Genomic DNA, 27,860 nt, shown 5'->3' on the forward strand with positions numbered 1-27,860 from the left:
GAAACTTTTCAATAAGACTGTTTTTACTGAGATATTCTGAGAAGTTTGTATTAGTCTTTCAATGGAAATCTTAGTCTGAATGAGTGATTTTAGGCGTTGTAAGGGGCTTCGTGTAATTGGAAATATAAGTAAAATTATGAAACAACTAGATATTTCATTTTGCTGCTATTTGGACAGCTTTATCGTTTTCTATTGTTAATAAAACAAACATACAATGAAGTAAATATACATTAACATCTTTTAAAAAATACACGTTTTATTCTTGTTATATACCTCTAATTTTTTTTACCGTCAATTTCAATTTTTAGCCCTTTCTTTGTCCTGCGTAAAGTGATCGCTTAAAATTTTGTAGTGCTCGGCAGCACTCACATAAATGTCATTTCGATAATTTTGTACAATTTTTAAATTTTATACCAACCCTAAAAATAGTGAAAAACCACGATTCGATGACATCAAACAATATCTGAACTGAAACTGAAATTAAAAGTGCGCCCAAAGAAGATTACGAAAATAAAATAAAGTAGATGACGTCTTACAAGAGCAATAATTGGAACTGCAAGAGATCCAAAATGATTTTCTACAGATTCGAAACAAAGAATGTGATTTAGAAATTTCTAAAGGATGATTTTGTAGGCATTATCTTTTTGGCAACATTTGTTTAAACAGCTGACGCACGTTTCGTGTTTTGTTTCACTGTCAAACATCTTCAGTTTAGTCTATAATTTTAACATGAATTGTCTTACAAACGAACAACGCTTGCAAATTATTGAATTTTATCATCAAAATGCGTTAAGAAAGTTCATCGCACGCTTCTTCTATTTTATAGTCGTTTAATCTACCCACTGAAGCGACTATTGTGACTAAATTTCGCACCAAATTTACATTATTAGATATTAAACCACCAGCACGCTTACGTAGAGTGCGCACTGAAGAAAATATAGCAGCTATATCGGCCAGCGTTATTGATGACCATCAAGTACCGATTCGTCGCTTTTCGCAGCAATTGGGCATCTGTGTAGTGCAAGAATTGAAGCCGAACGACTTACTGAAACGTAAAATTTTTAGTAAAAAAGGGCTCTTGGAAAGTTGGCCGAAGATCCACTTCTTTACCGACGAAGATCAGTTTCTGCGCAATGGGTACTTCAATAAGCAGAATTTTTGATTTTGGAGTGAATCTCAGCCAGAAGCATTGCAAGAGCTACCAATTCATCCAGAAAAGGTAACAGTTTGGTGCGGTTTATGGACAGGTATCATCATTGGACCGCATCACAAAGATGATGCGAATCGTAACGTAACTGTGAAAGGTGAACCCTACCGTGAGATGATACCTATCTTTATTTTGCCAAAATACAAGAGCTTAACTTGCATGACATGTGGTTTCAACAAGACGGTGCCACATGACACATAGAGAGGCGAGTTTGGAGGAACATTTAATTTCAAGTTCGGAACAGATCAATTGGCCGCCTAGATCGTGCGATTTAACGCCTGTGGGTCTCTGTTAAAGGTCATGTTCAAAAAGTACCCGGAATTTTCGTTTTTTCAAAAAAAATATTTATAATACACTTATGCCAGTGTTTTTTCCAATCTTCGAAGCACTCTTGATATTCATTTTTTGATATGTCCTTGAGCCTTCTCTTCTATCGAGAACAAACACCGTCCTTTCAATGGTCACACGGAGCCATATCTGGTGAATATGGAGGTTTTGCCATGACTACCACAAAATTACGAACAAACAACGACGAGTTAGCAGGTGCGTTATCTTGGTGCAAAAGCCATGAACTGTTTTTCTATTCTATCTGAGTGTTTTTTCGGGTTGCTTTATGTAAACGTTGTATAACTTCAAGGTAATACTCCTTATTAACCGTATAACCTTGTGGCAAGAACTCTTGATGCACTATGCCATTATAATCGAAGAAAACAGTAAGCAAAACCTTCACATTTGATCGAGCTTGACACGTCAAAAAGCACGCTTTTTTCGCTCTTGGTGACTTTGGATACTTTCATGTGGAAGGATGTGCTTTGGTTTCAAAATCATAGCCGTACACCCATGTTTCATGTCCAGTTATGACCCTTTCAAGCAAATTCGGATCGTCGTTGATGTCATTTAACAGCTCCTGAGCAATGTCATATGACCGTATTTTTGTCAAAATTCAGCAGTTCCAGACAAAATCGCCGAGCTCATAAAAACAAGCCGAACCTACTACCTACAACTACCACAGACAAATTGCATCATACTTTAAATGCAAGTATACCAACAGAATAAGACCAAAAATTGACCTTCTGACTCTCCAGACCGACGAAATTTAAAAATTCCGGGTCCTTTTTGAACACACCTCGTACAGACAAGCCCGCTTCAATTGACGCATTAAAAGACAATATTGAGGCATTAATTTGTAAGATACCGGCCGAAATGCCAAAATTGGACTAAGCTGATGGACCATTTGAGGCACGGTCAAGGCTAACATTTGCATGAAATAATCTTCAAACGTTAAATTATATGGGTCTTACTATCGATTCAAATAAAGATTTTATGCATTTTCCTTCATTGTATGTGTTTTTTTTTTAACTTTCCTACAGCTTTTGAAAAACCACCCTTTATTAAGAGCGATGAACTTGATATCAGAAAAAGGTAGTTGAACAAGGCTAAAATCGCAAATGATTTAAAATTACTGCAACTCAACGGCATGCAAATATATTTATTTACTAAGGGGTTTTGTTTTCTATCTTATTTAAAAGTTTTAGGAACTAAGGGCTTGAGAAAACTTATATTTTGAGTTCATTTTTTTTTTTAATTTAAGAAAGCTTAGACCAATTGAATTTATTTAATCATTCGCATAAAAATCTTCTTTCCTCCCGTCAAGGGTTCTTCTTCCTTTCACTTTTACTATTTTAAGTTACTTTTCGACTTATTGTAGAAAAGCAGATGACACAACCTTTCGATCTCAAAAAGTGACAACTAAATCGCTGTCACGCATAAACCATAGCAAAAAAGTAACAGTCCATTTAATTACCTCAAGTGAAGCAAAAGCATTTATATTGATGAGCAACAATAAACTTTCGCCTTATTTGATTCAAACCCCGTAAAAATATCATTTTAAGCTTCCTCAAACTAAGGAAAACAAACTTAATGAAATGTTTCCAATATTTAACTGAAAGACGGTATACTTTCGGTAAAGCTTAAATTAAATATTTTAAACATATTCAAGAATAATTGAATTGAGGGAAGTGGATCTTTCATAACACAGAATCATCAAGCATTTTATTGAAAGAAAATGGAAGAATACAATTTAATGTTTCTTTGATTTTTTGAAGTTGCTATTCAAATAATTCTTTGCATACCAAATCATTAACTTGAAAACTTTCTCCAAAACTAAAACATTATTATTTTTTTCAGTGTGCTTTCACGTTTATATATAAAAAGATTCTCGTGGAAAAGTTGCAAGAAAATGTGAATGAAAGCCCCTAACTATACTCTTACAACAGAGCTGCATTTGAATAGTAGGAAAAATAAAAGATTGAAAAGCGACATTTTCTGGCCGTTTTTCTAGACTAGAAGCCAAGAAAAGGGAACATTTACTTCATGGCTTGATAATTTCTGTTATGATTTTTCTGAATGAATACGAGTATACTGCAGATGTGGACGACGTAAAAATGTAGCTTTTTTGTGTTGTCGTCTTGTGTTGTATTCAAGTTTAGATGCGTATATTTTATGAATATATGTTTAAAAAATATATATTTTTTTTCTACTGTAGGTAATATTCAAATGCATTTGAATTTTGAAAAGAAAATTCTAAAATCATATGCAGGAAGAAAGTTTCACCTGTTTTTCCTTTTTTTTTTTTTGTTGTTTCTAGGAAAGAAACAATGCACAATCCAATTGTATTGTATTTTCATAAAGTCTGTGACGTGTTATGTATGGTATATGTTTATTTTATGGAGGTACCTAAGTATATCATTTGAGATTGAAGAGTAAATGGTCTTCTTGCATCATGGACCTAATATACTTTTGTATTTATTTGAATTCTATAAGCTCAAGCTTTTCGTTCTTATTTTGCTTTTATCTGGACACATTTGCATGCATGAGGAATTTGCACTTGGCTTGTTTTTTGTTTTTTTTTTTGGTAAGTAAGCTTCTTTTGATAAGCAGTTTAAGTTATATCGATTCAAAGGTGAGTTTGTATTCAGAATTATTCGACTTTATTTCGTTCTTTTTTCGATAAAGACATAGAAGAATACAAATGTATCGGAAATTAAAGAATAAGCTCTTCCTTGTAAAAAAACGTCTATTTCGAAATCATACTCGCATGGAATTATAAAAGCAATCAAGTGTTTTTAAATCCGGATAAGCCTGGATATAAGGAAAAATGCGATACATCTTTCGATTATTCGGGATAAAATGTGTGTTTTCCTGAATAAACAACGATAATTAAAAAAATTGAACATTACTCAATTGAAGTCAAACAATTGAAAACATATTGAATATTATTATTCAATCGCGTTTGATAAACAAGTACTATCACATGTTTTCACTACGGAGCAATTTAAATATGAAGTTTTTCTTTCCCAATAACTATGCAAGAAACTTGTTTCTGATTTGGATTTTCACGGACTAGAGGTTTCATCTCTCGGATAAAAATGTATAAATGGTTTTTCAGGCTAATCATAGTTCAAATTCTTATATTGAAAGTAAATAAGTTATAATCAGCTTCCATAAGACAATCAACTAGAATTATGTATAGTCAATGAAAATGTACTTATGTAAATACCTTTGGATAAGCTCGGTTATAAGTTTTGTTTTCAAATTCTTTTATCCTTTTTGCGGATAAATTTGGACAAAAGCTTTTTCTCAAGCTGATCATAGTTTAAATGTTTGCATCCAAAGTTTATTAGATATGATTAGACACTCAGCTAGAATTACGAATGATCAAGAAAATTATTTGTATGAAGTTACCTTTGGATTTGCTCGGGTATGAGTTTTTTCCGGATAAGCGTGGATAAAACATTTTTCAATTATTCATAGCTCAAATTCTTATGTATATCCAAAGTCAATACTACATGATTAGCTTCTATAATCAGAACAAGTAAAAATTCAAAAATTACTTTTGGGTAAACTTGGATATGAGGTTTTTTAGGATAAGAACATTTACCTAACGGATAAGTATGGATAAAAGGTTTTTGCTCAGACTAAGTTTAGTTCAAATTAATTTATCTAATGTTGTTAAAATATAAATAGCTTCTATAAGACAATCAACGAAGATAACCTTTGGATAAATTTTAATATGCGGTCTTTCTTTCCGGATAAGTCTAAATAATAGTACGTTTCTTCCGAATATACTCAAATAGGGGGTATCTAATCTATTAGCCAAGCTTGAATAAACCTATAACGAAGGAACTGACTCAAAGCTTGTTTGAAATTGATAGTGTCATATAACTGGCCAGTACCGAAACTAGAAGTACCGTCATATAGTGAAATGTAAAACACAAAATCTATGAAATAAAAATTATTTCAAGAAAAATCAAATGAATCAAAATAAATTGTTTGGCTACTCCACATTAATTCTCATTTCCTTGCAACTATACGACACGAGTACATATTTTAAATACTTCGTCGTAGTAAGTTTTAATTTATTACCAAAATTAATTTATTCTATCAATTAAATTAATCATTTTATACATAAAAACTAAACTAATTTTCTTCTAGTGCGTGCGATGAAGCAAAATTTATCCCTTCTCAAATATATAATTATTTCTCTTACCTAAAGGAGACGAGCTACGTCAAAGTGTATAATTTCATCGTTTCACTGGAAACAAAAAAATCACCATTCCCAACTTAATACGCCTCCAAAGTTTTTGGTTGTTGTTGTTTTTTTTTTGTTCTATCGTGCCTTGGTTTTAATGAAATTCAAGACAAAACTCTAGAAGGCTATTTAGAAAGAGTAATTAATTATGTGTTATAATTTAGTAATTTTTTTATTTCTTATTATATTTTGTTGTGTTGGTTTAGTTGGTGTTTTTGGAAGTCGCCACAATCTTTGTGTGTCGTCTTAGTTGTCGCCTTTGTCGTAATTTTCCCAAATGTTAATTGACCAAAAAGAAAAACTTTTCTCAGCAGTAACAGCACAGCGCCTTAATGGTGGTTTGTTTGAAATGTTTCCGTTTCCTTTTCCGACTTCAATATTCTATGTTTTTATTTTTTACTTTTGTCTTTTTCTTTTTATCCAAGGTATTTGGATTTTACTAAAATGTTTGGCAACATAAATTGGACTTTCATGGTTCTTCATCATTAAATAAGGAATTGTTTTTTGTTTTAAAGGCGTAAGGTCGTTGATGGCTGAAGTGATAAATACCGACCTAATCACTTTTGTATGGTAAATTATATTTCTTTGAATTTTTGTATTTGTTATTTTTAAGAGTTAAAAAAGGTAAATATTATGCGAATTAAGGATCCCGTAGTTTATGGTGCTTTATTTTAATGATTTAAAGCAACGCTAATTGAAACGGGTGTATATATAATTAGAATTTTCAGACATTTGCATACCGCTCATCACAACATTTTTAGTTGGCATTGAATTTTTTCGAGAAATGTGGTGAGTTAAAGCTTAAAAAGAACATTAAATAGTTATTTGTTGAATGCCACTTAAACTATTAGCAATAAGGAATAGATGGCTACAACACCCTTATCAAATAGGGTACTTATAATTTTTCTCAATCTATCAAATGTTGTTCAGACAAAGTTTTTTTTGCAAATGTTGAAACCTTAAAAATCTTACTTCTATTTAACACAAATAAAATAAAAAAATGGTTGCAAAATGTTCATCCTAAAATACCTTGTTCTCAGGATTTTTCTTCAGATAAGTTGGATAAAAAAGCGGATATAATTTTGTGTTTATGATAAGCCTGGATGTATTTAAAAATTGGTACAAAATAAATTTTGAAGACGAGTATTAAGTTCAATCCGAAAAATGTTTAAAAGAAACCACACAAAACCATAAAAAGCTTGAAGTTGTTGAGGCTTTCTGTTCCGGAAAAGTCTTAAAATAAATTGTGCGTTCCTCCGGATAAGTTCGGATAAGAGGGTATTTCATGAAAGAAAGATTGCTCTAACTGATTTTAACTATATATGTAAATTGAATAAGAATAAGTCATTGAAAACATAAGAGGTTGGAATTAGAAATATTGTTGGAGAAATACCCAAACACCTCAAATTTTGAACAAAATATATTTTATTTTGATTCTAACCCGAATTCGATTTTATATTTTATTTTAATTCTAATAAACATTTGAACTTTAACAACAAAAAAAACTCAAATTTTTCACTTTGGATAATCCCAGATATGAGTTTTTTTTGTTTCTAACAAGCTTGAATATAGACTTTTTCTTTGCGGATAAGTCTGGATAAGATTTGTTTATTTCAGGATAAGCCTAGATAAAACTTTTTTCTTACCAAACTTGTACATTCAATAATGACAAATTTTACTTATTTTAATCTTTTTATGCTAAGCGCTTAATGCGGGTTTAAATTTCAAAATTTTTATTCTAAACTTGTAAAACGACTTATATTAAAAATGCCCTTGTATAGCATACAGTTGTATATAACCTACATAGAAACATTGTTTCATATTATTGTTTTTTTTTTATATATAAAATTATTGGATAAATTTGAAAAAAATAGTTTTTCTGTCTGGATGAGCCCGGATAGAAGCCTTTTCATTTCGGATATATAAGTTTTTGTCAAGAAAATAGTCTAATCTAATTATAACAAAGCAAGTTAATGTTACCAAACACAATTGTTGAAAAAGTTAGGATAGAATATGATAAATGTCGTTCCGGATAAGTCTGGTTAAAAGTATATCTTTTCCGGATAAAAAGATATTCCTACCAGACAAGATTCGATAAGATTTTTTTCTTGGGATAAATTTAAAATCGTTTTTGGGATAACCTAATTAAAGGACTTTTGATCAGCTTGAATGTGTCGAACATCAGTCATCATGTAAAGAGATTCTTTTCCATTTATAAGAGTGATATGAACTTTTATTTTGTAGAGACTTTAAAGCTTAAATTTTCCATCCAAATTCTTTAATTTAATTTGAAACATTTTCAAATTTTGTAGTTACACCATCATGACTGTTTTTTTTTTTTTTTTAACTTTGTGTAAACAATTCATCTAACCTCTTGGAGCCTCGTCTGTAAAGTAATTCACGAACCTACCTATCATATTTTTTTTTTATATAAACGGCACGGCGGCGGCGGTGTAATATTGTACCTCCGTATATATAAACACAAAGAGAATCACTATGAAAAACCTTGTAATTGGCTTCATGTTCGTTCTTTCAATTAAATTGAAAGGTTTTTCTATGTCACCCTCGAGCCCTACATACACCAAAAACATACACACACAACACACACATTATGTAGGGTGGGGAAGGTAAGGTACGTCCTCTACAATTACTCTTTTGTTCGTTTTATTTTGTATAGACATTGTTCAAAATCGCCCCTAGCAAAAGTTATACGCCTGATGATGATGTTTTGATAATTTTATACAAGGCAAGTGCATATAACATAATCTATCGTACCTACATCAAAAGTTAATTTAAAAAAAAAAGAAAAATTTATATCGGCTTAAGAAAACGTCATCACCATTAAAATATTACGCCATATCGCAACGTAAAGGATACTCAATGGCGATGATGTATCAAAGAAGTATCTCTTTTTCGGTATTCGATTTTCAGGCTTCAGACTTTAGACTTTAGAGAACGAGTATCATAAATCTAAATTGTTTGTTTAAGTCTATGTTCGTACTCGTACTTATACCTAAGAATGTATATTATTTTCGTATAGGTTACTTTCGAAAACAATAAGACGGACAGGACATACGAAATAAGTTAGGTTATGGTTTGGAGGTTTTCAACTGATGTTCCACAAAAATAAACACAAAATCCTGTTGGCCCAAAATGTATTCTTGTGTTGTCCCTAATCTCTGGCAATAATGTTGTTTTGCTTATCCTTCCATACTTGAATGTATGTATTATTCAACAGCGAACAAAATTTCCAAAGCTGATACCAGATATAGACGGATCCTGGTCCTACTACCGATGATGTTCCCCATATTCTAAGTTCTCTGCTTGACAGGCTGTTTTTGGATGTTAGACTTCGTCGTTGTCGTTGAAAGATATAAATATAGACAATACCAAAAGTACACGTAGTTGAAAGTTAGTTTTGAAAACTATCCTTGCTACCATTGCCACCGCGTCGCGGCTGCTGCAGGATATGGATGAATGCGCGCATAAGAAGTTTTATCCACTGAAGTGTACTATATCCGCCGCGTTGCTCTCTCATGTTCATTGTTTTCTTAGCGGAAATATTTCGAGTGCCATTGATGATGCATCATGGTTAATGTGATACAAGCTATTTGATGGTTGCAAACGATTACGGTGCTGCATGTTTCGAAAATCCACATTGCACAGTGCACGTGCGACGACGACGTAAAAGGGTTTTATTTTTTTCTGTGTGTCGATGTCGGCGGCGGTAAGATAGCAAACAAGCGATCTAAATCGCTTGTGGAAATATTAATTTCTGTTCATGTAGCCTCGATTCGATGCTGTTGCAACGATTATAGTCTATTGTGAGATATAATTGTGTGAGCTTGTTGTTGCAAGGAAGTTTGTGTATTCATTGAAATTATGTTTGTGTTTTGATGCGAAAAAGGTTTCAGGCGTTAGCTGGAAAATCCAATCTTTGATGAAATTGACAGAACAATTGTGCATAGTATCGTATAGCTCTGATGTTTTGCCAACAATTCAGAATATGATTTTGATTTGGTTAATATTTTTGAAACATGAGAACGTTTCCTGCAAGGAAGGATAAGCCCGGATATGAAGATTTTCATTCAATGTCACTAAAATATTTAAAATTCCGAATATGTCAAAATAAAAACGTTTTTAGGGAAGGTCTAAATTCTAGAATAATACTTAAGTAAACATTACATAAATTCGCCTGACTAATATAAATTATGACAGACTTTTCGCTCTGGTTAAGTCTGGATGCATTTTAGGATAAAAACTATAATAAACAGATTTCCTTTTGGATGAATCCGGATATGTCTCGGTAAAACACTTTTCAGGAAAAGCATAAGTTTGGATGTGAGGTTTTTCCTTTCCAATGAATTTGAATATAAGGTTTCACGTTCCGGACAAGCTTGAATAAAACGTCTAAATAAACTAATAAATATAATTTATATCCGTTTTTTTCATAAAAGCGATTTGCCATAGCAATCATTTAATAATAAATTTAGTGGGAGAAAGTCAGTATTATTTTATTTGTTGAATTAAATGAAGGAAAAAAATCTTTAAAAAAAGTACGTATACGCCTTGATGTACTTTCTATACATTTAGAACTGGGAATAAAAGACTAAGTTCGTAATCGTAAAACTTTAGCAGTGCTACCAAAATTGCGTCCAAATATAAAGATATTTTTTTAAAGGAAGTTTACTTTCATTCTTATAATTACATTTTTTTATTACATTACTTTATCTGACTTCAGTTAAAACAATTTTGAAATCGAATTACGCCTCTCCCTACATTTTTGGTTAAGCACAAAAAATTCTAGTTGTTTATGTCTCTTTACTTGCGACAGTTTGGTTTTCAAAGCAATAAGTTTACCGAAGATTTGTTTTTACATTTCTCTTCTCAAATAATAGTAATTTTGACATGGTTAATCACGAAATTTTGATTAGCAAACTTGAAAGTGTTGGGTTTCAAGGTTTTATTAGGGATTGGTTAAGATTTTATTCAGATATAAGAGCTCGAAGAGTGAAATTCAATGGTATTGGGAGTAATATAAAGACATTCGATTTGGGAGTTCCGCAAGATTCGGTTTTAGGACCAATACTTTTTTATATATACATTTTGTATTCAGTTTGCTTATTTAGGGTTCCTTGACAGCCTTTGTAGATGATGTTGGTGTTTCTTATAGTACAGAAATTTGTCTGAATCTTATACATATGTGATATAAATTGGGATCTTTTGACCACCTATTTTTTATAAAAATATTTCTGTCACTTATTTTTTTCCTTTCTTGTTAAAATGTTAAAAAATCAATCTATCAATAGATAGCAATAAGTCTTCAATTCGTCAGTAAAATATCTATCTGTCATTGTGTATTTGTTTTTAATTTAATCATAATGTTTCAAGTCAATGTTTATAATTTTTTTTTATTTCAACAAAATTAAGTTCATCGATCTAAATCGTTCATTGGATAAAAAAAAGTAAAATATAAGATTTTATATGAAGGCGCCTTTTATTTTTGGACAAACATACATACATAGTCCTTCAAAAACTAAATGTACATATTTTTATAAGAAAATTCAGTACTTTCCAAAGAAATAGTGATTTTATGTTTTGAAATCTCTTTTTAAATCTTCTGAAGGGATTATAATGATGATTTAAAAAAAAATACCTGCTAAATAAGTTAATCTTCTTAAATTTATTTTTTTTTGAAAAATCGTTAGAGGAGCGGTTTGTTTTTTTTTTTCGTTTTAAATTAATTTCGCACATATATATTTTTAATAATGCATACCAAAACAGTATACAAATTTCACTAAAAAATGTAGTTCCACAAAGTTCGGTTTAAGGACCAATACTTTTTAATGGTATATAATAATGCTTTATTTAATTTGCCGTTTTAGGGTTGTTTGAAGACTTTGTAGGTGATGTTAAAATATCTTTGTCACTTATTTCTTTTCTTTCTGTACTATTAATTTTAAGAAATAAAATATTTAAAAATCAATCAATAGATAGGTAGCAATAAGTCTTCGATTAAAAAGTTAATTATCTCACTGACTTTATTTAATTGTATTTGTTTCTAATTTAATCATAGCTCTAAATCTAAAATTTATTTTAGAACTTAACGTTTCAAGTCAATGTTTACAATGATTTTTTTTTTTATTTCAACAAAATTAAGGTAAGTTAGTTCAAATAAAAGATTTTATATAAATGCCACTTTTATTTTTGGAAATGCAAAGTACTTTCAAAAACTAAATGTACATAATTTTGTACAAGAAAATTCAATACTTTTCGAAGAATATAAGTAGTTTTTGTTTTTTTAAATGAAATATAGTGATTTTTTGTTTTAAAAAATCTTTTTAAATTTAAGTTTATCTTCTAAGATTTAAATACGGTTCGTCTTTTTTTTTAAATTAACTTTGCACACAAACATTTTGTTTTATTATTTTTAAAAATGAAATAATGCATACCAAAACAGTATAAATATTTCATTAAAAATTGTTCAACTGTTTTTGAGATTACGAATTTTGAAAAAAAAAAATACATTTTTATACATTTTTTTAATCACCAATTATAATGAAGACAATATAAGAGTTTTGTTCAAAAACAAAAAAAAATATTTCAATCAATGCATTAGTTTCTGAAAAAGTTAAAACTAAATTTTATTAAAATTCTTAAATTGAAAAACAATAAAATCAATTTTTAAAATTGTTTGCATTAAAATAAGATACATTTGTATTGCAACAAACAAACATTCACGAAAACAAAAAAATTAAGGAAATTTAAAAATATTATAGAAAACATAAATACACAAAAATATCTTCTATTAAAAAAAATAAATACAAACTCAAAATTTGGAGCAATTTTTCGATAAGTAATTTTCCAACTTTCGCAAATGTTGTTAGTTTATAAAATTTCTTTGTTTCGATAACAATTTTTCAAAAGGTACTCGATTAAATTTAAATTTTGCTCTAATTGTTTGTATGCTTTAAATTATTTTCAAACTGCAATTAAATTTGCATTAATTTTAGGTTAGTATAGAATATTTTTGAATGTAAACAAATTTGATCTACAAAAGCATTGAAATTTAGTTGAAACAAAAAATTTCTATTTTTTTCTTTAAATAAATTAACGCCAGTCAGAAGTGGACTTATGGAAATAAATTTCGATATTCTTTCCAAAAAAAAAACATATTGTTTATATTTATTATGAAAATAACATTACAACTATTTTTTTAGTGAAATTATTATATATTAAATTATGTAAATTATATTGAAAATGCTCAAAGCATTTCCTAATAATTTACAACAATTTCAGTCATGTTTATGTTGTTTACTTTATTTTATTTAATTAAGTAGAATTCAAAAACCAAAACAATGTATTAAAGCTTAAGTTCAGGTGAAATAACCATGGTCACTTATTTGGAAAACAAAACGTGTGTATTTTAGGAATTGTTCACCTACAAACTTTCCTATACTATGGAAGCAATAAAAGCCCAACCTTGCTGTTTTTTTAATAATGAAAAACCTTCTGTGAAAATATATCATACTCTTGGGAAAGTAAGAAGTGTCTGCTTACAGAATTATACTTTCATTTGAATTAATATACGAGTACTTAACCATGCTGCGACTTATACGCGCTTCCTTAATTTTTGTTTTTTTTTTTTCTCGCCTATTTTGTTTTAATTAAAATAGAAACTATTTTGTGATAAACTTGCCAAACACAAGAATCTTACCCAAGTGGCTTAAGCTTAAGCAATTTGCATTTTATAAATATAACACTTTCCAAACTGCCACGATATGGTCTGGTCATTGGGAATTCAATTCCATTATAATTGTCGTTTAGAGACAAAGTTTGCATAAAAGTTCTTATGATGGATATTTCATATGAGAATGTGAACATTAGCCAAATGTAAATTATGTAGATGGAATTTTTGTTAAAAGGATTTGCATTGTTAGAAATTTTACCAGGTAAGTTTTGATATGTGAGTTGGAATAAATTAAACAAAAGAGAAAAATAAGCAAGTTTATTTATGCGTAGTCATATTTTACCAAAACAAAAGTGTTGAGAATTCGAAAAAAACTAATTAAATATTATTTTTATTTTATGTAGACAGATGGTTTTTGTCTTATTTTCAAGGTGCGTTTTTTATTGGGTGACTACCTTTAAGGTATAAACCGTTTTTTCATAATATTCGAAAATGTCTAAAATTTATGTAAAATTCAAGTTCACTACAAAAAAGTTTTTATCTCCATACCGCTAGTATTTCAAAATATTAGTAGTTGTTGTTTGACTATCCTAAAGTTCCTAAACATTTCCCAACCAAATTTAGGGAAAGACCGTATACTACAACGTTAAATGTCTCCAAAAATTATAAATCTTAGCGGTATTATTATTTTGTTTTTAAGAAAATAGGATTTTCTATAAAATTTCGTTAAACTTCTTTTCTGTTGGCCTTGCCATTTTCAAGTTATTGGCAAACAAGTTAGGGTTTTCTAATAAGGACTTGACAACTTTAATAATTAAAGAACGTATCTCGTTTTAAATTGTTATTCAGCTTCAATTCTTAAGCTAACTTAATGATTCTATAGAGTTTAACCGAGATTTTCAAAATACGCCATAATATTGTCTGAGGGATGCTGAATTCTTAAGAAATCTGATTAGATGGTTTGATACGGACAACGGTAGCTATACTTTCGGCACTTTTACCAACCCGTAGTCTCACTGACACAGCAACAACGAATATGTAGACAAAACTTCTTACTGCCTGTCCACTATAGCTAAAATTAAGACCGAAAAATTAAAGCTTTTTTAAAGTTGCGAGCACAGACTCCGAATGTCGTTAGAAAATTTTTGCGCTCGTTCGTGTACTTTACCATGATTAAAACATTGAAAATTTACAATAACAGTTCTCAAAATAAGTAAATGGCTGTGTTCACAAAATATATTCAAAGTTATCAACATAGAGCTCAAATTTACAAGTAATGTCTTCCCTGAGACTATTATTTTTTTCAAATGTACTGACGATAAACATACTATAATTAATTTGCCCAAACAAATTTGTAATGGTAATTGAACTTCTGGTTAACTCAGACCAAAGTTATACGAAAAATCATTCAGCTAAACAGAAAAATTTCAGTCGACCTACTTTTTGATACCCCTTCGTTACTATCGTAAATTATGTTTGATCAAAATCTCGACATTCATTCGATTGAATAAATGGCTTAATAGCACTTAGCTAACCTCTCGTTACATAGACATGTCTTTTACAATTTTTTCTCATTATTGTTACCCTTAAAATAGGTTATAAGCCACTTAAATATAAACTAGTCCAATAAATACACTAAAACATGTAATCCAATATAATTTCACCTTTTATTATTTCAAACCAATCAAAAGTTCAATTAAATTACACATTAAAGTCATTTCTAATTGACACCCACATTGCATGTCATCATCATTATTTAAAAAAATAAAACTTCACACTAAACACTAACAAGTTCTCAAAATAGTTCCATTAAATTCATAAGTTGACAATTTCTCCATTTTCCTGTTGGACTTCATTTCCGAAATTCCCCCTCGCAACGTCAGTATTGTATTGGGTACAAAAAAGAATCTCATAAAACTCGATTCCGGAGGTATGAATAAATTTTTCATAACATAAGTTCCTTTTGGCATGGGACATTTTAAGGTGATATTGCCTTTCTCAGGTCTGAAGAATGTCGATGTTAATTCTCGAAAAAATCGCACTCGTTTTATAAAATTAGTCAATTCACATGATTTTAGAATAATATCGAAATGAGTTTTCGAATAATGTTCTCCTTTTTGCATGAGTTTGAAAGACCACATTGGTTGGGCGATTTCTTTGAGAACTTCGGTTAATGTGTCGACAGTGTTGTTGCTATTGAGTGTTGCCTGAACTTGATAGAATTCGGTGCCGGTTGCTTTGGCCGTTAGGAGTTTCATTTTGTAGCAATTCTATTGGAAAACCGATACAAAACAAGCAAACTTCTATAATTAAATTAGCTATAATGAAAAGCTCCAGACTTTTTGATATACATTTATTGTGTATAGGACGACGAGCAAAACACAAAAAAGCCAACTCACCTGAAATGCTAAACAAACCAGAGTATAGAAAATTAGTATTCGCATCAGCATTGCATTGATGTTGGAAATACCACCGGATCCTACTCTGACTCTTGCTCTGGCTCTCGCCCTGGTTCTGGACATTTCAATATAATATAGTTAAAGGTTAAAGGAGATTCGTCTTTAAATATAAAGCTGATATAAGGGTGATGATGATGTTGGTGAAATATTTGCTTCAATACGTTCGTCGATGGTTGTCGATGCAAATTTGCTTGCATCGACTAAACAGTGTTTTACAATAAAAAATCAAATTACCAAAAGCTTGTTATAGGATTTGCATTAACCAATGTATAGGTATGGTATAGGGTTTACCTAATGATGGTAACGAGGTTATAATTTGGGTTTAGATGTTGAAAAATTGATAAATGACTTATTGAACATCATCAAAAGATAATTAGTTTGTAATATTTTTGGAATCATATGAAGTCTAGTCTGTCTCTATTCAACAGCACGGCGGTAAAACGGAATTGTTTAGCCATTGTTAACTGAGTTTTATCGATTCCTATACAATTTTCAGGTTTTTTTTTTTTGAATCACTTAACTTTAACGTGCATAGAAGTCATTCACGCCAAAAATGAAAAAAAAAAAACAAGACAAAGTTTTATTATTTTTGAAGTTCAAATGAAACAAAGGTAAGCCTTAGGGGTCAAGTTATAGCTATCATTGGTTTTCATCAGTGAAATTATTTAAGTTAGTTAAACGGTAAAATGTTCCCGACTTATATTTAGCATTATATAATTGTATGGTTCATATTTTGGGTAAAATAACACAAGATAATTGGAAAACTGTAATATTTATTCCATCAAGAAAAATAATGTCAAAATATAAACGTAACTATCGTCGTTTCGTCAAACATTAAGATGAGTATGACCAAGATCTTAAGTTTGCAGTCGAGTCAATTCAAAACAAAAATTAGGTAATAGTTTTTGATTGTTCTTCTTTTAAACAGAACTTTTTCACAACCTTTGAAGCGAACCACGGTTTTTACCAACAGCAAAATTGATGTACATATCCCCAGACACCGTTTTATTAAATAACATATCAACATTGTTGCAAAAACCTTCGGATATTTGAGTTGTTTAAGGGCAATCTGGAAAAATAATATTGCACAATTTTCAATCAGTTCCAAAGGACAGCTTTTTTTTAGCAAAACATTATACCTTTATATTTGAATGGAGGAGCAGCGATTTTTGAAGGGAGTTTATTTAAATAAAGGGAGAAAAGTTGAGGCCCTAAGATCGAACCCTGAGGAACTCCTCTAATGATTATTAAGCATTTCGAAATTTTATTTCCAACTGAAATAGATTGCTTTAAACCCTTTATTTCCAACTAAAATAGCTTGCTTTAAACCTTTTAAGACAGTTAGACAATGGACATAGCGTGGTTTCATCTAAAACCCGTCTGATGTCTTCAACTATGTTAATGCTAGCAGCTATGTTTTGGCTGAAAACCTGATTTCTTGTTAAAAAAAATAAATTTTCAATATAAGGTCTCGAAAAAGTCCTAAAATTAATAGAAAGGGCTGGAAATGGTAATGAAACAAAGTATTGATTTAAAGAATAAATTTGTTTTTTTTAGGTGCTGTTCACTCAAAATTATTCCGAACAACGATTTTTCGCTGAGACTTTATTTTCATTTCAACTTTTTTAAAAACTGTAAAGGTTTTTCATTCTTTAATTAAATCGAAGGACATTTTCAAAAAGTCTTGAAATCATAAAATGAATGACGAATTAAAAAAAACACCGGGCGTATACGCAATAATTTTTTAATTTTCTTTAGCTGTGCACATTTTGGGAACACAATTATAAGACTGTGAAGCAACGTCTGATAGGCCAGCTTATACTTAATTTATGGGCAGTACAATAATAAATAATAAAATTAAATATTTTCTTGAGAAACATGATTTCCCTAATGCAAGCTACCATTTTCTTTTTCAAAATATTTGTACTGGCAGAATGTTAATTCTCCAAGAGAAGAAGTTCAAAGAAGTAAGAAAAGAATCCGACTGTCACCCCCTATTATACTTTATCAATATTGGGTGTGTTTTTCCAACTGGCCCCCTTTGCTACTGTGATGGATTCAACTGAAATAAATAAATAAATAATGAATTGCCCCCGTTTTCATTAACGAAACGACATGACAAAACTCAAAATGTTCTTATAAATCTATTTGTTCACAAAGAAGCATCCGGAACTGAAATGAAAATCAAAGTCCATGTTCAAGAAATCATGAATTAAATAGTAATATAAAATGATACTATAGAAATTGACATTAAATCAACTGTAATTAAAAATTTATCAAACAAAGAAAAAGTTTTTGAAAACAAAAAAAAAACCGTAGAAAAGAAAATAACAACAAACCACAATAAAGTCAACAATATTGAAAACTTTACTACACAACACAGCTTAATGTCAATAAAAATAAAAATAATTGAATTAGGAGAAATAAGAAATAACACATAAGAACACAAAAGCAATATCCTTGCATAATTTATTGCTTTGTTTATTTTGGTTTTTATTAGGAGACTTCTCTGTTTTTTGTTTTGTTTTGCAATTAATCACGATAGTATTGAAAATTAATGAACTACTTCGACTCTGTTAATTGACAATATAAAAGACAATAAATAATTTAATGCGTGTTTAGATATCGAAAATTTATCGAATTTAATGATTTTTGTTTTACAAAACTGTGTCCTTAAATTGGAAAATCATTTGAAACCAAAATTTGATGCTTAAAGGAAATCGAAGAACTTGTGTGACAAATCACACCCCTGCTGATGATGATGAGAATACACCATTTCATAATAATTTGAATATTTATATTTCTCATTTCTAAGAACTTTAGTTCAACAAATTAAATTAATTCTCAGAACTCTCAAGAGATTATCCAGAGTAGGTTTTCAGGGTACATTTATAAGCATATTTGACTACAATATATAAATTTGTATGACCCATGATTTCAACACTGCACAAAGTACTTGTCAAAACCACCTTAATACCCGAGGCATTCAAATTCCAAAGTAAAACTATAATCAATATTCTCAAAGACGAAAAAGTCTTTAGGGTTTAATTTAAGCTTGAAAGAACATTCCTATGTTCATAATGTATAGTATACCCTTTATAGTTTTTCAACATGATAGGGTTATAGAGAAGAAGAAGAAACTATGAATTTGCACATCGCTTAATAACCCAAATAAATGGTTTCAATGAAAAATGAAATGACAGCCACAGCGAATACACATCATCGATTATTAAAGGTACTGATGACGGTTTTCTATGGTTGTCACTCCCACGTCTTACGCCTTTTCCCAATTCCTGGTTCTCTGTTTCTATATTTATCGAAAGAAAGCTTTTGATTCCCTATTTTCATGCTTGAAAACCCTCAAGACATCGCATCGTATCGTTCCAGAAGGTTTCGAAAGAATTGTGTGTATAAATATAACGAGACGAAAGTAACATTATCGACAGCTGATTTGAATTTAACGACTATTTGCATTGTGAGTACGGAAAATGTTTCCATTTAACTGATTTTTCCTTTTGCGTTTTTTATTGTTTTCTTCTTTTTCCTTGTGAGTGTGTGTGTGTATGTCACCTTTCCTTCCAGAACAGAAGAAAAAGAAAAAGAGAAAAAAAACCATTCCTTGAAAAAGGGAAAGACAACTTCGGGTACCTACATTTAGTTTTGGGTTCAGACAGGACTTCTAAGAATGTTCAAGTCTTGGATGATTCTTTTGTATGGGTGTTCGTATATAGGAAATTTCATAACCATATCAAAATACATAGAATGTCCTTGTTTCACGTACCTACACAGGAATTGAATTTCTATTTCTCTTCAGATGGAGAGACTTTCCGATATGCCGAAGCCGATATTGCAATTACATAGTCTCATCAGTTTTCCTCAAACAATTTCCCAACCACCCATCAAGTGCTTGATATAGGTATAGACTATAGTCCTTGGCTTGAATCTAGAGTGTTTTGTTCTCATATTCTTTCTTAAAAAACAAAAAAAACAACTCGAAGTTGGGTTCAAGTGTGTTAGCCTCACATTTTGATGCCATCGTTTCGTTTCCACCCAAGTGCTTGGCTTAATTTAAAACGAAAACGAAACCATTCAGGTGAGTAAATTCCACAAGGAAGAGAACGAGTATTAAAGGTATACCCCTACAAACAAAACTGATGTCTCTTTATACCTTAAAGTCTTTATTATAAGGCTATGAAGATTAAACCGTAAAACATAGTAAAACAATTTACTTATGGTTAAATCTACTGATGGGATCCTCAATGACAACCATAAGTAATCATTATCCATAATAATAATTATTATTGAGACGAAAGAGGTTGTCAGTTTGCCTTTATTTAAATTCACAGGATATTCGAAATTTTCTAAATGACGCAAATTGTTTTATAAGTTTTATTTTATTTTTTCATTTCGTTTTCATTCCTCAACACTCCAAGCTTCTTCTAACAATATTCTTCATTTAAAAAAAATGGAGGAAAGGAAGAAATTTGAACCGTAGAAATGTGAAAATGTAAAACCTTAATTGGTTTAACAAGCTACAAACTTTGAATGTCAATCAATTTTAATTTACTCACACCCTCCTTCACACCCTTAACATCACCTCTAAGTAATACATACATATACATCCATAGATACACACCTACAGTAATATAAAAGTATTCCGAAGGATATGATAAGATGAGAAATTATCCTTTTTTGGAATATGATTATTATTATTTTCTGTGTGGAAATGTTACGTCTTTTCCCTTAGCACCAGAGGGCAAATACATAATAATTAATAAATTTTAGCTCTTGTATTAGAATTTAATTAAAAAAGATATACATTATGTACTTGTACATACATATATATTTCGTGTTGAAAATATAATACACATATAAGAGTTTATATAGATACAAATTTGTATAAAGGTAAACATCACTTTTGTAACATATTGTAAAATTTCGTATCCTGTAGATATCCTTTTTTTGGGCTGATGAAAATTATGATTAAATGTGTGACTGGAAGAGGTGAAGACAAATTGTTTGAAATTAAGGAAATGTCGAAACACATTTATCAAGTTAAGAAACATACTCGTCGTACATCTTGTCATGAATTATATTTGAAAATTTTTATATGAGTTGGTCGTAATTTGAATTTTTTAAAAATTAGGAAATTAAAAGTAGGCAAAGCGTAAATGATTATAAAAGAAATTAAAAATCAAGTCAAATTTAATAACGAATAAAGTCTCCAAGGTAAAGTTGTGTTCTCAAAAACTCAAAATTTGAATGTACGCACCTGTGTTTATTATGAATTAAGATTAATACTTTCGTGTTTTCGAAATCAGGGTTGAATATATTGATTGCTTACTATAGAAATAAGGGTGCATAGTCTTTTGGAAGGAAATGAATTTATTGTAATACTAGCTAAATATATGTTATTATGTTTTATTTGTTGAATTAAAAATAAAAACATAATCAATCACACAAAAACATATGTTCTTTATTTAATATTTCTACTAAAATTATAAATTTTCAAAACATAAAATAAGGGTTTGTTATTGCAAAATTCAATTTTTAACTTCCCATAGGAAGTTATTGTAATGGGCCCGATTTATCAATTTGAAAATTTTGACATTTCTCGAAGTTTCAAGGTACCTAGAGTCGAAATAAAAGATTTTAAGAAAGTTGTCTGTACGTTCGTACGTCTATACGTTCGTAGGTTCGCGACGTTTTTTTCGTCGTCCATAGCTCAAGAACCAGAAGAGGTATCGACTTCAAAAAGATTTAGTTAAAAAGATAATAATGCAGAAAGAGGCAGAAAGGGCTCTCGAGAAAATTGAGTGGGTTGTTTTTTTACTATAGCAGTTTCAAAAAAAGATGCAAATTTTGGTAAACTTCAAATACAGTATACTTTAGGAAAAAAGTCCAATTAACGTTTTTTTATAAATCAAAAAAAAAAAATACTGAAAAAAATATCACCTCGAAAATTTTACGAATGAAAATGATTAAATTTTCAAAACAATTTTGTGCAAGGAAAAATGACGTTTCTGAAATCTGGTTGAATTTTAATAAATATCAAATTTTAAAAATAAAAAACTTAAAAAACATTGCTCAAAAGTATTAAAAATTGAATTACGACTCAAAGATCTTTTTAAAAAATTGAGATATTGGCTTCAAACTACTTTTATCCTTTAAATAATATTGTTGTCAACATCCAGTAAAATTTTGAGAAAAATTGAACTGACAGTTTTTTTACAAAAATTAAAAAATTAAAAGTAAATTTAGCAAAAGGTAAAAATTGATTTTCGACTCAAATATCTTTTCAAAAAATTGAGATATTGGCTTCAAACTACTTTTATCCTTTAAAAAATATTGTTGTAAACATTCAGTAAAATATTGAGAAAAATTGAATTGACAGTTTTTTTTTACAAAAAGCTAAAAACCTAAATAAAAATTACCAAGAGTTTATAAAAATTGATTAACGACTCAAATATCTTTTCGAAACATTGATATACTGGCATGAAACTACTTTTTTCTTTAAAAAAAATATTGTTGCCAACATTCAATAAAATGTTGAGGATAATCTAATTGACAGTTTTTTTACACAAAATAAAATCCTCCAAAAAAAAGAATAGTAATACTTGGTAAAAATTTACTTTCGACTCAAACAGCTTTTCAAACATTAAAAATATTGTCTTCAAACTTTTTTATTTCACAGAAAATATTATTTTCGATAGTCAAATCTTTTTTTTTATAAAAATCCAACAGTCGGTTTTTTTTATAAAAAAATAAAATTTACAAAAAAGTATTGGTAATAACTGATGTTCGGTTGTGGATGTCTCTCAAATAAATTTCATTTGTAAAAATTGGAGAAATTTGTTTTCTACTAAAAATCTATTTAAAAAACTAGATTTTTAAACTAAACTACGAGTATTACTTTATATGAAAACTATTGTTGGTAATTTTAAATTTTTTAAAAATAATTCAACTGGCAACTTTTTTAATCCTACACGAAAACCTACAAACATTTAAGCAAGACAATTCGACAGACGGGATGGGAAGTTATCAGTGTGGGTTGCATCCCAGTGTAAAATGTTTTAAGAAATGTTTGTTATTTAAATTATTGTGAGGAACATTAAGGAATTTTTAAAAACAAAAAAAAATATTTTTTCAAAGTGTAAATGCTTTGGATAGCTTATTTTTCTGTGCTTAATAGCGCTGTGATCAATACTAGCTTATAATAAGAAAAACATAAATGTTTTTAAAACTTTTGTGCTTAAAGAAGAAAACTCACTATTAAGGAAGGTTGGAGATAGAATGCTGAAATCCAAAATCAAGACAAAATTCTGAAAACCTCTGTTTTTTGGACAGAGGTTTATAAATTTAAACTTTTGGTATAAATGAGTATAATTTAAATAAAGACCAAATACCATATTTTTTAATTGCATTTGATTTTGTGTGTTTTGGGATTGTGTCTGTCTTTTTACCTAAAAATTATTAAATTTTCGTAAGGTTTCAAGATATCTAAACATACATTTCGTAATATGTTCTTAAATTTTAAGTGTCATCATCATTTACGATGATACCGAGTCCAAAACTAAAAGCGTATTTTTGAGTTCGAAATCGCTAATCAAAGTAGGATTTTTGAGGATTTTTACAAAATTAATATGAAATAAATTAAGAAAAAACGAATTTTTGTAACATATCCGTGATTAATTGATTTCAAAATCATGTTTTTACGTTTTAAGGCACTACTTCCAGATTAATAGGTCATGTTATATTTTAATCTTAATGATCTGAAATTGTTTCATTTATTGATTTTTTGGCCATATGGTTCACTTCTCAAGTATAAAATGTTTCCATAATACAAAAAAAACTACGTACTTCAAGAAAGAAATTCATAATTTGAAGAAAATTGTATGAAATATGAGTCCGGCCAACTGAAATAATGCCGTGTTAAGATAAACACGTCTGAAGTTTTGCTTAGTAGCAAAGCAGGAACAATGTTGCATTGCCATTAGTAATTCAAATAAAAAAAAACCGAGAACTTAAGGTTTTTGCTTTTCATAATATTATTTTTTTAGACAACATTTTAGTGGTCTTAATTATTTAAAACAAATTCTAGGGTGGCCAAACCCGTTAACGTTATTTCAAGTTATCAAATGCTTACCAGGCTCTTCATTTTTAAACTTTGTTTATTCAAAAAAGGACTAATTTTTAAGCAGATACGTTTCAGAAGAATGAATTACTATAAAAACAGCCATAAGCTCAAACATCAACAGAATTTTAATCTCAACAAAACTCAAACAAATTTCATATAGCAATAATAATTTGGCATTACTCAACTTTGTCTTTATTTTAATCAGATTCGCGTCTTTTCTGTTTCATGAAAAGTAGTCCTTTCAAGTTGGGTTTTATTTTTTAACATAGGTACATGGTAAAATCTTTCACTTGACATATTTTCTCAACAATGAAAATTATCGAAAAATGTTTTCAGTTCGTTTAGAAAACATAATATTTATTTATTTATTTATTGAGTTAATTAAAAAAATGGACGGAGTTTCTCAAAGGTCCGTTTAATCTTTTGAAAAGAAAATTCTTGCAATGTAAAAAGTATTAAGTAATTTTTAATTCATAGTCAAAAAATTTCAAAGCATCTTTTAATCTTATTTTTAAATATTTTGATAAGAATTAAATCTAATACTTACTTGAAACGAAAAAACAAGCAGATTTGAAAAAAACTACCAGCTCATTACAAAACCTTTCAATTTGAAACAAAACAGATTTTGTATCTTTATAAACCTGCATTCCACACGGGAATCTCTATTTAATCAAGCACAGGACGATCTGGGTTTACATTGTTCTCATCTTCATATTATACCCTCATGTTAATCTTACCTAACGAACAAATCGTTTGACCGAATTGCATCTAACTACCACTAGTACTCCTTTATTCTAGGAATTGGTCGGATCCATCATCCTCTTCGGATGATGAGAGAGTGGTTGACCTGAGACCAAAGAAAAATAGGTGTGGTGGGGAATTGGTTTCCGAGCTTTCGACAAATTTAAAGTGACAAATTTAAAGTGAATCCCGATTTAGAGCATCAAAATCCACAATATCCTATCACATTGTGTGCAGTAGATAATCAGAACCACCTTCCCAAAACCTTAACTGTTTAGGAATTGTTGAAGTTGGGGTTAAACCTTCACAGGAAAATTCATGGAAATGGAGAAAATCAATTGGACTGTTTTCACAGGTAATAAATTAAGACCTACTCGTGCACATGTTGACAAAAAAGAAACTGTTTGTGTGTCGTTTTGTGTCAAAACAGTTGCTAGACGCTTCCCCAGGAAAATTACAATTTTCTTAGTTTTTATGCATCCTTTCAATTTTTAGAGAGTGACGATAGCTTGATAAGACTCTAACAATGTCCTGTCTCTCCGTCTGTCTGTCTTTCTATTCTGTCTGTCAGGTTCATCAAGATAATGGGAAAGGGAAAAGAGTAGGTGTGCGGTATGCGGTCCAGTATGCACGAGCATAAGAATGAACACGTGCCATAAAAGATACGGGTGTATCTGCTCGAAATTCATTTATACTCCTAATTCCATTTACACATTGTAGCCTCCTCCTTGTATAGCCATCATCAGGACAGCTCGCCGAGGAGGAACTATGTTACACTCTGAAACTGTTATCCTGTTCCTCTGTATACACCAGCTGTCCAAAGTAGGACGCAACAGCAACAAAAAAAAGTATCTGAATAAACTGTGCACGTATACGAGATAAATAGCAGCCAGTTAATTTGAGGCAGAGGCGGGAGAGAAGGCGGATTTGAAATGATTGAAATATACCACTAAGCTTATGATGGTCATGAATAAATTTGGAGAGATGAAATACGTTAGGCGTAGGTTTTGACTGCTGGGATGGTCTGTCTAATGCTGATGATGATGCTGGTGGTCGGCTTCGTCATCATCGTCGTTGTTATTCTTTAAGCTAGGAGTAGCAGAGGATAATGTTAAGTGAATTTATTGTCCAGTCAGTTTGCCTAAGTGTTTTTTTTTGTATGTAAAGTTTTTTACACTCTATTAATGTTGGAGGAAGTATAAACATAGAATGGATGATTTCAAACAGAATAAATCTTATGATTTAGCATAATTTTAATGATGCAACATTTCTGGAATCGAATATTAAATTCAACCGATCTTTATTCTAAGCTAATTTAAAAATCCTTTTTCGGGGTAGTATGGAATCCGGAAGTCTAAAGGTGTGTCCAGACCATAGAAACATTGCAGAAACATATTAAGAACATTTCTTAAAGAGGTTATGAGTCTATATAAAAGCAAAGTTTTTAAAATAATTTAAAAAAAAATGGGAAACATTTTAAAAATGTTTTTTAAACAATATTATTAAAATGTTTCTTTTATGTGGACACCCCTTAACAATATCGCAAAACAAAACATAAATAAATCAAATAATGTCTTGAGTTAATCCCAGTAGGTAACCTTGTTATTAAAAACTGGGTTCAACTGAAAGACGTTTATTATAAAGATTTACAATTGATAGTTAAGAAAATTGGAAAAAAAGCGATAACGAAGCAGTTCCTGTTTTTGTATAATTTTACAACTATACTTGACTCGAAACTCAACAGCTTGATTCCATCTAAACGGAATATTTTCAAACTTACTTTTTGTCATACCATCTTTCTGGAATCACCTAAATACAACATTTCGAACCTTTCCACACAAGTTGTATTGGATGGTTTAAAATCTGAAACTCATAAAATAAATGTTGGTGTCCCCCAGGGCTCCGTTTTGTCTTAGACTCTCTTCCGACGATCTCTTGTTTGTCTACTGCATTAAATTGTTCCGCTGAAGATAGTACTCTCGGATTTTCATATTCGTTTCCAGATTCATATGTCCTCATGTGAAACTTCAACAGCAGCGTATGATAAGCTCATTAAATTCTGATCTTGATCTTGACAGCATAGTCCAATGGTGAAGTAAGAACCGGATAGAATTCAATTCTTCAAAAACTCAATGCTGTCTCCTGTCGTTAAAGCGTAACCCACCCCCTATGCCGCTTTCCATGAGCGGCACTTGCATCCAGGAAACTAATCAACTTTCAGAAGTCGGTATTTTTATTATAGATCCTCTTTTATGGAATGAACACATATTCGATATCGCCAAAAACCCTAATAGGCGCTTAGGATTCTTCTAACAGTGCACGAAATTTTTCATCCCTTCTGATCTGGCTTTAATTTACAAAGCCTTCATTTTTTTAAAACGTAAACATAACCTACATATTTGTGCAAGTGTCCCCTAAGTCTTTTAGATAGGATCCAAAAAAAAGGTTCGAAAATGATAGGCGATAGAACTAAACCGAAGCATTTACATTTCCAAACACCTCCGCAATGTTTCAAGCCTTTAGCTGCTTTACAGATATTTTTAAAAACAATGTTCTGTGGAATTATCCAGTTACATTCCCTCCTCATACATTTCAGCCGTAATACTCCAACTTTCAGGAATGCTTATCTGTTCACCATTGAGCTTAATTTGGGCGTACTTTTAATTATAGAGATTCTGTTTTTAACCACTCATCGAGAATGTGGAATGCGTTACCGAACTCCGTTTTCCCCTCCCATTTTAGTATACAAAATATTAAGAAAAAGGTGCACTGGTATCTACTTTAAAATGCTTCAATATATTTCTAGCACTCATACTGGGTTTAAACGTAAACATGTTGAGTGCCCATGTATTATAACAAAAAAAAAAAAATGGAGTACCTCATGGAAGGCATTTAAGACCTTTTCTCTTTTGATTTCGTTTTTTTTTAGTTGGATTCTAAATTTTAACAGCCAGAGGCCAGAGTATAAGCAATTTTGTTGCGGTGGAAATATTCTTATCGTTATTATTTTTTTGTTTTCTGAAAACAGTTTTAAA

The 27,860-nt window shown here is 30.2% G+C and overlaps 2 protein-coding genes across 9 annotated transcripts in view; both read right to left on the minus strand.

The window, feature by feature from the left end:
• LOC129947773 (eye-specific diacylglycerol kinase) overlaps nucleotides 1-27,860 on the minus strand; it is a 413,734-nt gene that overhangs the window by 172,012 nt on the left and 213,862 nt on the right. The gene's annotated exons all lie outside the window — the stretch shown is intronic.
• LOC129944808 (uncharacterized) lies at nucleotides 15,273-15,746 on the minus strand. The gene has a single exon (XM_056054472.1). The coding sequence runs from the start codon at nucleotides 15,744-15,746 to the stop codon at nucleotides 15,273-15,275; it is 474 nt and encodes a 157-aa protein (XP_055910447.1).

The sequence above is a fragment of the Eupeodes corollae genome, chromosome 2 (assembly GCF_945859685.1).
Source record: "Eupeodes corollae chromosome 2, idEupCoro1.1, whole genome shotgun sequence".
Taxonomy (NCBI): Eukaryota; Metazoa; Arthropoda; class Insecta; order Diptera; family Syrphidae; genus Eupeodes; species Eupeodes corollae.